Source organism: Hakea prostrata, chromosome 5, assembly GCF_041222555.1.
Source record: "Hakea prostrata isolate BN-2017 chromosome 5, UWA_Hpros_2, whole genome shotgun sequence".
NCBI classification, from domain to species: Eukaryota; Viridiplantae; Streptophyta; class Magnoliopsida; order Proteales; family Proteaceae; genus Hakea; species Hakea prostrata.
In genome coordinates, this window is record NC_142604.1 from 9,046,405 (window position 1) to 9,058,822 (window position 12,418).

The 12,418-nt window shown below is 36.5% G+C and overlaps 1 protein-coding gene across 1 annotated transcript; it reads right to left on the bottom strand.

The window, feature by feature from the left end:
• Positions 1 to 491: 491 nt before the first annotated feature.
• Positions 492 to 5,884, bottom strand: LOC149014941 (ARM repeat superfamily protein). Its single transcript, XM_089156096.1, has 8 exons — positions 5,617 to 5,884; positions 5,179 to 5,505; positions 4,190 to 4,473; positions 2,636 to 2,764; positions 2,290 to 2,412; positions 2,052 to 2,159; positions 870 to 1,048; positions 492 to 649 (listed from the first exon to the last, which is right to left on the bottom strand). Exons 1-8 carry the CDS (start codon positions 5,762 to 5,764, stop codon positions 526 to 528), a joined length of 1,422 nt encoding a protein of 473 aa, XP_089012222.1. The 5' UTR covers positions 5,765 to 5,884; the 3' UTR covers positions 492 to 525.
• Between the last annotated feature and the right edge of the window lie 6,534 nt (positions 5,885 to 12,418).

A 12,418-nucleotide genomic window follows, 5' to 3' on the forward strand; every position in this document is an offset into this window, starting at 1 on the left:
GAAGAGTTGAGTTGGATCATCTACTCTTCTTTCCCTGTCAAAACAGTAACGCACGGAGCTCTGCTGGCCACCTTACATGACTTGGCTTCCTTTAACTCTTGGGATTTATGGAGTGGATCAGATTCAGCATGCATTTTCAGGGTAACAAGCTTAATTGCTTAGTTTTCTGGGATATTCGACCAAAAACACAATTTGAACTACAAGGAATAAATGCACAATGTTTGTTAGAACATTTTCTAGGAAGTCCCAAAATCTCACAAAGAGGCGCCTCCACTTCATTTGCAAAAGTTCACCAGGAGAACTTTTCATATTTTAACCACAGCTCGCCAGGTCACCATGTCTGGACGATATCAGGAACTTTGCTTGAGAAATAATCTTCTTCGTTAGGAATTTGAAGACCAGTACCATGATAGGTTGTGAAAAGTGAAGTCACTGAGTTTCCATTTCTGAGACAACAGTAGCCGTTAAAACCCAACTACCTGTAGTTGAAGGCTAACTATAACAGCAGAAAGCAAGTTTCAATAACTATGAATTATAGTTATCAAGCCCCAAATCTCTCAATGCATCTGTAGCTGCCTCTTTGCAGCTTTCATGGCTTGCTTTGGCTTTTCTTATCATCCTCTCAATTCCACTGTTAAGCAAAACTCGTCTGCAAATTCCCACAAGACAAAGGCCAAAAGAAGTAAAATATCAGTTAACTGTGAAAATCAAACAATTAGGAAAAGCTCCTTCAAGAAAAAGTTCTGCTAATTTCAGGAGGATATGAAACCTCAATATTAAGTGGGGCAGAAAACAAAATTAAAGCACAACCCATTGCGCAACAACAACAACAACAACAACAAAAAAGGAGAAATGGTCCTCACACTTGCCTGTTTTCAGAGTTCCTAACTGCAAGATTGCGGACCATAAAACATGCCTGGCGCTGCATCTGATGTGCAGTTGGAAACTTCTCCATGGCTTGAATCACAAAGTCTCCAGCTCCAGCCTCAATTGCACTGGCTGCATTTCCTGGGGACCTCAATGATAGAACACAGATAATTGACATGATCTGAAGAAAAACAAAGGGCCAAGAAAAGGTTATGAGAAAAATAAATGGCTTCAAATATTAAGTAGATACCGGCACAAGCAAATAAACACAGAAACAATGTAGATACACATAGTGGATTCTCTTGGAGAGGTATTGTCAAAACACGTGAACAAAGTCTGATAGAAATGACATAATGTTTCTAAATGACCAGTCTTAACATCGGTTTGAATTTATTTATTTGTTTATTGTAAACCAAGCTATATCAAGTATGACCTCAAATAGATCTGATTGAAGGGCAAGGATCCATATAGCCCCACTTAGCTGGGAGGCTTCTTGTTATCGTAAAACCAGGCTAAACCACATCAAGCAAACACTTGCCTCCATAATTAGATGGCTTGTCTGATTCCTGATTAGTTCAAGGAACAGCCAAAACAACCATAATACATTGATATTATAAACCAACCAACTACATTCTTCACACTGAAAAGAAGAGACATGCCTATGAATAGTAATCAATTAGGAATGATCAGTCTCCAACAAACTTTTTGTTTCCTGGATTAATTCCATCCTTCCAAAAAAGAAGGCAACCAAATAGAGCATTTGGCGATGCGAACTCCCTTTGAAAGTGTAGTAGGAACCACCCGAGGAAACCGCGGAAAGGGAAACGGGGAAACGGAAACAGGCCGGGGGGGGGGGGATTCTCATGAACCAGCGGCCACGGCGAACCAGGCTCGACGCGAGGCTTCGGCCCAGGGAATCGGAATGCAAGTTTCGAGGGAATTTTGTTTTATGTAGGAACACCCTAGAAAGCCAATATATTATATATTAAACATAAGGCCTACAATAACCATTCCCATGCTCATAAAGTTGGGGGCACAGTGATGTTTACTGTTCTGTTGTCAATAGGGAACTCATATTCCAACTAAAAAGGCATATACAGTAATGCTGAGTTTTGAGAAGATGAGTGACAGCAACACCTGTTACTGTGAGCCGGCACTTGTTGCCACTAAAGGAAACAACTTACCTCATGCAAGACAGACGGGTCATCAGAAAAGCTTGATGACAGCTTCATTAACTTATCCATTCCCCTATTCTGGACAATCAGTGTCTTGTTAGCATCACTTCCTGCCAACTGATCACAGTCGAACCAGATTAGACCAGTTTAAAAGCTCAGCTTGTGTCATTAAGTGAAAGACAACTCCAGATAACAATGGTTCTACTGCAGAAATTTATCAAGTATAAAACAAATTACAGCTTCAAACCTTACACAACAAAGAGCACATGGCTTTAGCAACAACTTTGTTGTTTTGTTTACCACTGTCATCAATACAGCAGAGAATAGCATCGATGCCACCATTATCAGCTATTGATCTGCATATTTCATCCTGCAGAAAGAGTCAAAGGAAAAAGTAACAAAAAAACCCATTACAACAGAGGTTGAACAACTAAGAAAATATTGATATGAACTATAAAATTGTCTGAATTCACTCGGTAACATCATCAAATACTGGCAAGGAAATGGAAGGGAATAATCGGATCCCATAATGGGGATATTTGAGACATTAAACTGTATATTGATTTGATGTATTCAGGACAAACCAAACATACGTTAACAGAAACAGCCTTCAGAGCTATACTTGCTGAAACTAGACCAGGAGAGCTGACTCCTTCACGAAGTGCATCAACAAGAGCTGCAGCAATTCCAATCTCAGCAAATCTTCTAGCATAACCAAAAACCTGGAATTTGCACACGTTTCTCCATCACTTCAAGGCAATAATTGGGTAAAATTAAATGTAAACCTAAGAATTCACTAGACAGTAGTCAACTTGCAGAAGCAAATCAAGTCACTCCACATTAGAAACAATAGAAAAGGAATCATATCACCAATCCTTTCGGAAGGATGGGAAAAATCTTTCATTTTTTCCCTTGATTTTTTTTTTTTTAAACTTTATAATTACAGGAAATGTATTGCATGATCCTTTTATTCAAATTAAAGTTTATGAAAAATATTTCATAAACCACCCTTTTTTGTATGTTTAAATGTTTATGTGATCATCTTAACTTTTTCATCTGCCAACTATAATAAAATTGTCAACAGTATTTAAAACAGTACTAATAAAAATAAAGGAAAATTATTATCTGACAAAAACAATAATAACAATTATGACAAGCCATAACTATGGTCCTTGAATCAGGCAGTATAAAAAATATTTTAGGAGCACTAAAGTCAAGAAATTCCTTATATTAACCCTAGGATCCAGCAAAAAGATTAGGACCATAGTGCTTACATCAATGTCCAAGCACAAGCACTCATCAATTTGTTGAACTTGTTATAGAAAAAAAATAAACAAGCAATCGCTAATGAAAACACATCCAATTTATGAATAAGAGTTCAGAAGGTTAGAGAGACTAAAACCTTTTGGGATTAAGGATCTCTTTAATTTCCATGAATTCTATAGAAGACTTAAACAGTTGGTTGAGAGAAAACATGAACCTCTCAAAATGAACATCTGAGTTGATAAACAAGTGTTGTGACTTATGTGTGACCAATTCTTGTGCCGACATCGAAGACGGACCCACATTGACATATTTTGGTGGGCAACCAGAATGACCCTATTAAAATTCTATGAATGTGTACACAATGTTCTCTTATGAGGTCACTGTGAGATTTGGAATTCTTGTCTTAGGGCTTTGGGTGAGAGTTTTGTAATGCTGTTTTGGCAACTGGGTGAGGGATCTCTATTGTAATCTTCTTCCTACATAGTAAAAGTTCTTCTTTTTCACCTGTGGATGAAGCATATTGTGTTGGTGAGTGAACCACATTAAATCTCAGTTTCTGTTTTTGTTTGTGATTTCTTGGTGCTTGTTCCAACAACAAGCAACCACTAATGAGAACACATTCAATTTATGAATAAGAATTTAGAAGATCTTAGACACAGGGAAGAAGAAGAAGAAAAAAAAGCCTTCCTGGGATTAAGGATCTCTTTAATTTCCATTTATACCATAAAAAAAACCGGATAAAAATTGGCTACAAATGTGAGTTGGTACTTTAGGCAAATTGATTAAAGAGAAAAGAGAGGAGGTGTTGGACAAACAAGAACTGTGAAGTGATTAACTTAATCCCATGGATGACCATTACATCTGCACCTTAGTGTACTTACTTGAGAAGCTAAAACGCGGGTATCATCAGGTGTCAACAAGACACGAATAGCATCATATAAACTTTCAATGCAGCTTCTATTCTCTGTCTTCATGATTTGGATGAGCAGCTCATCAATTTTTAACTCTACAAATGCTTCCTTGAGGAGCTCATTACCAGTTGCAGCCGCAGCAACAACTGAAAAACTACTGTCTAGTACAGCCACATTTTGACGATTATCAGCAATAATATCCACCACAATCTTGGGTCCACCCATCTTTCGAAATGTTTCCGTAGTTTGAATATCTGTACAACGAAAATATTAAATAGCTAACAGAGTTCAAGTAGTCTATCAATAGAAACTCACTGATGGCAATCTTAATGTCCCCAGCATCCTTAAGAACAGTCCTAGAAGAAAAAATGTATGAAGTATTTCCTCTTGCAGTTTATTAATTTGCAAAAGAGAATGGTCATTCCTGATTTCCTGTTCAGCATTTGGTTTCATTTTATGGACATATATATCAAATACAAGGATATTGCATGCTACACAATTTAAGGTTTCTCATATAACTCTGAATGGATCACTTAGAGGTCAAAGTTATGCATATGGAATTCAATTCAGAATATCTAGAAAGAAAAATGGTTAAAAGAAAAAAGAGCATTAGTGTTTTATCTTTCAGTATGATACTATGGTCTATGTTATATCTTTTGTCCAGTTCTGTTTCTCAGGCTAAATTCTACTTTGGAACTCTTCCACTATAAAAATCCTTACCTACCTAGGTATAACTGGAACATGGCAGTTTGTTTTTGTGTTTATTTATACAACCAGCCAAGATGAAAATGGCCTTTGCTCGTATTTCTAAATTCTAACAACAGGAATTGCAAAAGCAAAATATCAAACAAGAAATTGAGGAACAAAGTATAAAGTAAGAAGTAAATAAATAAATAAAAGATCTCAAATGTTGTGATTCTGAAAAACAGAAACGAATTTTCGCAGCCTCTTATCCATACCGTAGAGGAACGAAGCCATTGCAGACAGTACCGAAACAAGAGGGCGCTCACATCCAGCACGGATTTTGGAACATATTGAACAAACCAGTTCCACACCGCCATTCCTTGCTGCAACCGATGCATTTCCTGATTCCGAAGATGAGCAGAGAACACTAAGTTTATCAAAATGCTTAGCAATCTCATCGAGATCTTCGCCACTGGAAGCCACTTTTGATGATTCATAAGCTTCATCCTTCAACTTAGAATCAATTTCTTTCACTCTATCCAAAGATTGGATCACGGGATCGTCTTTCAGGCTACTAACTCCAGGAATGCATTTAACGACACCTGTGGTGTCAATCACATAGAAAATAAGGAAAATCCAATGTGGGATTAGGATTATGTTAACAAATGAAATTCAGGAAGATTGTGATGGGGAAAAGAGAAGGGAAGAGTGACCAGAAAGGTCGACGCCCTGAAGAGTAAGGGTTTCAATGGCGTCTTGAAGGGCTTCATCTGGATCCATGCCGAGATCGTCCATGTTTTCTTTCACCAAACTCTCGAATGCTTCTTGTGAGATCGTTCGTACATTCTTCCCTGAAGCCATTTCTGCCGCGCTTGCTCTGCTACGCTACTGTCTACTGAGAGTAGATTTGTTTCCAAACATTCAAATTTTTCCGACGCTAACACGACCAAAGATGAATGAATGCGAATCTCGGGGACAAAGGCATAAGCCGCATAACAAATTGGAATTTCGATTTGGTATGATTTCTATTTCAATTTCGATTTTGCTTTTTCTTTTTTTTTTCCGGCAAAAGATTTTGCTTCATTAAATGATAAAATTTTCAAGAAGTAGTAATTTTTTTTTGTCAGAAACTTGAAATTATTTTGGACGGATTAATGTCAAAATCCCTTTAAAAAAAAAAAAAATAAAAAATAGAGTGTTTTACGTGTGGATCTCTTTAGTAAACCATAAACTAATGTTAGATCTCCTTAATGTAATATATTACGTGTGGGTCCCAAATAAAATAACACGGTTAATTGCCATTAAATATATTCAAATTTCAAATGTGAAAGGACTAAAGTGTCTCTCAAATTATTTAATATATTGTGTTAGAAATTAAGTAAGGCTTTTATTTGAATTGTTCTCATCAGCTCCATATCTGTCAAGATTGACAATATCTCCAGAAAAACAGAAATTGGACTTTGAAGAAAGTTGTTACTCAACACAAGTTCCATTAGATTATGGAGCTAACTAAGCCATTCTAGTTAGTTCCCAACCAGTTGATTGTTGTCCAAGGTTTGAGTACATTAGACTAGGCAAGGGACTCAAACTGATGTTGGTCTTTGTTCTTTCAAGAAATTCAGGTCAACACCATGTCAAGTAATTGTTTGCTATGTTTAAATTTGGAAGCTCACAGATACCCTAGGGAAATCCTTCTTTGGGACCTGATAGCATTTGTATTAAGAAAAATCAGGAAAACTTAGGTTTACAATCCAGTCTAGAAACTTTGTCAAATTTTGTCAAATGCTACAATGACATACATTTTTTTTTATTTGATGGAATAATTCATATTTGATCCTAGTATTTGCAGCTATAATTCTGTGACCAACCCCCCAGTATTTTTGGATATAAGCATATTTGACCTTAGTATTTGCCATTCATAGTTACATTATGTTGTTGATTAGATTTCCTATAATCCTTCTCAGTTTAACATCTTTTTATGTTCTATCTAGAAAATACAAGCTATTTGATGACATAACAATCTGATTTGTATATATGTTCATTAATGGCCCTACAGGCCAAAAACATGTACTTTGGTGTTTGTTTGAAGAGAGAAATTGAGGAACGATACAGCATTACAGCCCCCCCGCGGGTGTGAGGGTGGCCTGTGCAAACTGGCATGTCGTCTTTCTGTTTAAGCTTTGTAAATATGCATATCAATGATAACCTCCAATTTCAGATTTGTATAATCTTTAGGTTGAACTCAATTTTCTACTTTATTAGCCATTTTCTCAAAGCCCATCTTATCTATTAAATGCAAATTCGCTTAAGTAAAATTCATGGCCACTTGGATTTTGAGACTTACTTTGAACTGAAGAAATCTACCAACTTTTAAGTTATAACTCAGGCATTAATTAGGTGCTACTTGATCTTCTAACCCAGAACCAAATGAGGTGGTATAATTTAATCACAAAAGTTGGTGCAGCAACTAAACATTTCATTTCTTAAGTTTAGTCTTTGTAATGTGTTTCATTGCTAACTGTCAATTCCAAACTGATTGGGCTTTGTAGAACTGGAGCTTTTATTGTTTTTCTAAATCTCTTAAATTTGGCTTTCTTATACAGATCTCATATCCAGCCCTGTACGTTTACTTGCATTACATTGTGTCTGGCTCTTGAATAGTTGAACACTGCAAAACAGCAATATCAGTTGATACATTGTAGCCATGAATTTTCTTGCGCAGTATCCTGATAGGTCGTACCAAGAATGTGCATCATTCCGGAGAGATATAGTTTAGAAGCAACCACACCCACTCCTTCACGTGGGATGGAACCAATACAAGAGGACCCACTTGTTAAGGAAGTGTTGAAGTCTAAGAAGAAGGAAATGAAATGTATGGAGTACTTAACAAAGGATGTAGGGTTAATTAAACATGTAATGAGAGGAGTATTTGTATTATGTGATGGTCCTACTAGATAGGAAATGAAATGCATGGAGTACTTAGCAAAGGAAGTAGGGTTAATTAAATATGTAATGATATGAGTATTTGTATTATGTGATGTAATTCTATTCCTACTTAATAGGTCCTGCTTAGTTGTATTATCGGAATGCTAACTATCATAGATGCTTTCGTTAATTATTTCAATCTGAAAATTATTTGTCAGCACCTTAGTAGTTGTATTTTGTTATATTATTAGTAACTGGTATGATCATCATAATTATTTGTATGAATTGACAGTTTTCCAAAAATGTCAACATCACACACTCTAACTGTCAGTTGGAGCAAAGAGCATACCAAACTCTTTGTGGAAATCATGGTCAAAGAGGTAAAGAATGGAGATAGAACCACCACCACATTCAATAAACTAGGGTGGAAGAAGAACATTGCGGAGAAATTTAGAAGGAAATCAAAGTTGAGTTACAAAATGAAGCAATTAAGAAACAAGTTCAACAAGCTAAGGCAAGAGCACCAATTTCAAAAAATTACTTGAAACTTTTGGATTTGGGTAGAACCCTACACCCAAATTGCCATTGCTAAGGATGAGTTGATATGGTAAATTCATATCGAGATAATATTCTTGAAACTTTTCCTTTTTAGTGCTTTATTTGGAACAATATAATATGGATCATAGCCTTATGCACTTATTTGTGCAATATTTATGACAGCATAACAAAAGTTGGGCCAAGTTTAAGAGGCAAGGCCTTCCTGATTGGCCCGACCTTTGTAAAATTTTTGGAGGTATATATGCTGCCGGTGAAGAAGGAGTGATTGTTAATATTGCACTACAGCATTCGGATACAATGGACTTGAGCAGAGATAATATTAATGAGTCTATTGGTGAATCAAGCTCAGGGAGATGTGACATTAACATCATTTTTGACTAGATGATGTAGATATTTAGGTGACCCCACCACTCAAATTCCTACACCCAATGGACTCGTCCCTCCTACTAAAATGCATAAAAAGACTCCAAATACAAAGAGAAGGAAGAGAAAGAGCACAAACATAAAGGTCAGCCACACAAGTGCACTTTAGTCCTTCTCAGAAATGTGCAAGGCAAAGCTTGACAAATATTTAAAAAAATTTGCTGATTCAAGTATCCGTGACTTTAGCATTGCTAAGGCTATGGAGGTACTGTAGTCAATGTCAATGGATAGGGCCACGCTAATGAAGGCAGTCTTATGTATCAGGCTTGACCCATCATGGTGAAGGGTTGATATCTCCCAAACCCCATATCAGGGAGGGGATCCCCCCCCCCTTCTTTCAAGTGGATTTTATTTGCTTTCTGGATGATATGAACAACTTGGAATAGTTTCTTGTCATGAATATGTGTTCTTTTTTCTTTTAACTTGTGTTATGGATTGTATGGATGCATACCTAGATTGTGGTTATTTTTAATTTTGTGCTCGTATTACATTAGATTTGAATAGTAACTTTTTTGTTTATTAATATAATGGATGTCTTGTAGTTTGTTTGTTTAGGTGAATGTTATTTTTTTGTGATGTTAATAGGGTATGTATATTTTTCAAGCATATCTTATACTATGGATACATCTACTGATACATATGAAGAAACTTTCGTGGAGTATTTGGGTTTTGAGATGGTGATGGGTCAATCACAAGTGATACTTGTCTTAGAGCCAATATGAAATACCAAACTCATGGGACCAAGACATGTTTGGAAAATTTTATATGGAAACATAGATGTGATCTACGAGGAATTTAAGATAGAGCAACACGTGTTTTTTGACTTAGAGTAAAAAATGAGGATACTAGGTATATTGAAGTAGATGAACAACTTAGGATATTATTGTGTTTACTTGGTTGTGACTTTAAATTTAGGGATATTGCGGAAGATTTCGACATTCGCTAGAAACAATCACAAGAGTCTTTGACAAAGTGTTGGATGCTTTATTGATGTTAAGCAGAGAAAACATAAGGCTTCCTAACCTTGCTACAATTCCAATTAAGATCCTAACAAATCCAAAACACTAACTTTAAATCAAGGTATGATAGTGTTTTCTTATTGGAGAAGAATATCAACGTTTATATGTTAGGCTCATTATCGAGGTCTATTAATGGTTTTCACTATATTCATTGTACTAGGATTGTATTAGTACCATCGATGGCACTTATGTGCATGTAGTGGTATTGGCATGGCAACAAATACTATATCGTGGAAGAAATGGAATCACCACACAGAATGTCATGTGTGCTTGTTCCTTTGACGTGAAATTCATGCTCGTTTATACTGGATGGGAAGGTTTTGCAAATGATTGCAAAGTTTTTAGACAAGCAATTATAGACCCAGCTTTAAACTTCCTCATCCTCCTCCTGATAAATAATTCAATGATCTCATCACTTATTTTTAGCCCTTCACTGGATATAAACTAATGAGATTGACTTTTATTATTTGATATTGTCATAGGTAAGTACTGTATGGTTGACTCTAGATACTCGACTATGATTGGACTCATGACACCCCCTTCAAGGGTACTAGATATTATTTGCGAGATTTCAGGGGGAGAAGTCGACAAGTAGGGATTGTAATTGAACTTTTCAACTACAAACACTCTTCAGTGAGGAACGTTATAAAACGGTCTTTTTCCCACCTAAAGAGAGGTTTTCAATTTTGTCTAAAATGCGTCACGGATTTACACCACAAACACATACCAGAATTGTCATTGCTTGTTGTCCTATTCACAACTACATCCGTGATGAACAACTTGCTGAAAAAATGTTTCAAGAGTATGGAAACCTGAATTTGATGCCTGAAGAAGTCATATTGGATTCTTACATTCCCTCTAAAATCATCAACACCCAAAATAAAACAAGACGAATGGAAAAGCAAAAGAAGGTGATTGCAAATCGAGTTGGTAACAACAGCAAAGTTAACACTAATCACTTGAAAGATTATATCCCTGAGTTTATTGGAAGCAACGATGTGTTTGCTTTTTTTTCTTTTTTTTTAAGTAAACAATTGTGGGGTAAAGTTTTTAAATATTTATATTTATTTTTTTTAATTAAAATAAAAAACTTGTCTATTTTATACATACCATACAAGATTGTAGTACCCACTATGGGCTAAAGGGAACACACCCCCCGAGGGGCAGCATTTTTAGTGAAACGCACGCCTCCCCATACTATAGAAAAATCAATTAATGACAAATTATCACTAATGACAAATTTACCCTTTTTTAATTTAAACAAAAAACATAGGAAATAAAAATGAAAAAAAAATAAGTAATATTCATTGTGATCTCGAAACCAGCTCAAAACGAGCGAAACACCACAAAGCAACCGCTAAGAACATCAAACACTGAATGTTCTCATTCAACCATAACTGAATCCCTATCTAAAGCTCTCTGTCACGGGGCTACTAAAAACCGGTAGGTGGAAACAAGATCAAGGATGAAAAGGTAAGTCATAAGTGACGGAAACCGAAGAGAAATAAAAAGGGAAAAACCAGTTTGAAAAAAAAAACTACGAATGAGAAAGCTGATGGAGCGCGGAATGAGAAACCATGGCTAAAGTCGAAGATGTGTGAAGCAACAGGGGAGGGAGAAAGTGTGGCAGGCCAAACGCATGGAACCAAAGCCGGGACCGGCAGGAAAATAGAACGAACACTCTCTTACAGAAGAGACAGACCAACACCGGCAGGCAAAGACGAAAGAAGACAAAGAAACGCCGACGATAAGAAAGAGGACCAGGCCAAGATAAGACCGGGAAGACAAACGAAAGAGAGCGCGAGGCAAGGGCATGATGTTCGATCTTAACAACCGATCGAATGGCATGATGTGACAAACAACCTGATGCCAACGATTCCGGTCAAAGATTTGAATTTGAATTGAATTTTTTCATTTATTTCCATGTTTTGTTTAAATTAAAAAAAAAAAGAAAAGGGCAAATTGTCATGAAGTGTAATTTGTCCTAAATTGCTTTCATGACGGGGAGGGATGCAAGTTTTTTTGGCTATGCTGCCACCCGGGGTCCTATGAAAATTACCCCTAAATTTTTAAGAAATTATTTGGGTGCTACGCATTTATTGAGCAACACCTGCAGCAAACCAAGATTTCAATCTCAACCATCCATCTCCAAAGAATGTATTTTCAAACTTTTGATAAATGAACGGTCGAGATCCCGTTCGACAGCACTAAAGTTGAACTCCAATTTTTATGCCTCCAGAATCATTGCGATACGACCCTAAAAGCGTAGAAGTCTTTAATGGCGTACTAACCAGAGTCACTGCTTACCATCTAATTCTCTGAAGTGGAGATTCGCCAACAATTATACCGACCCACTCAGAGTCAACCACCCACTTAGAGTCAACCATCAACCATGTTTACCTTCTTTGTCTCCTCTTTCTTTGACTCCTATAATCAAGAAAAACGGATTGAACTCCACTTACAGAAGAAAAACGAAAGGAGTACTGTGTGATATTTCCTTACCTACCCACGTAAGAGAAGAACATAACATCTCCTCAGCTTGTATATAAACCTAATCACCAATTCACCATCACATCCCTTCATCCTCACA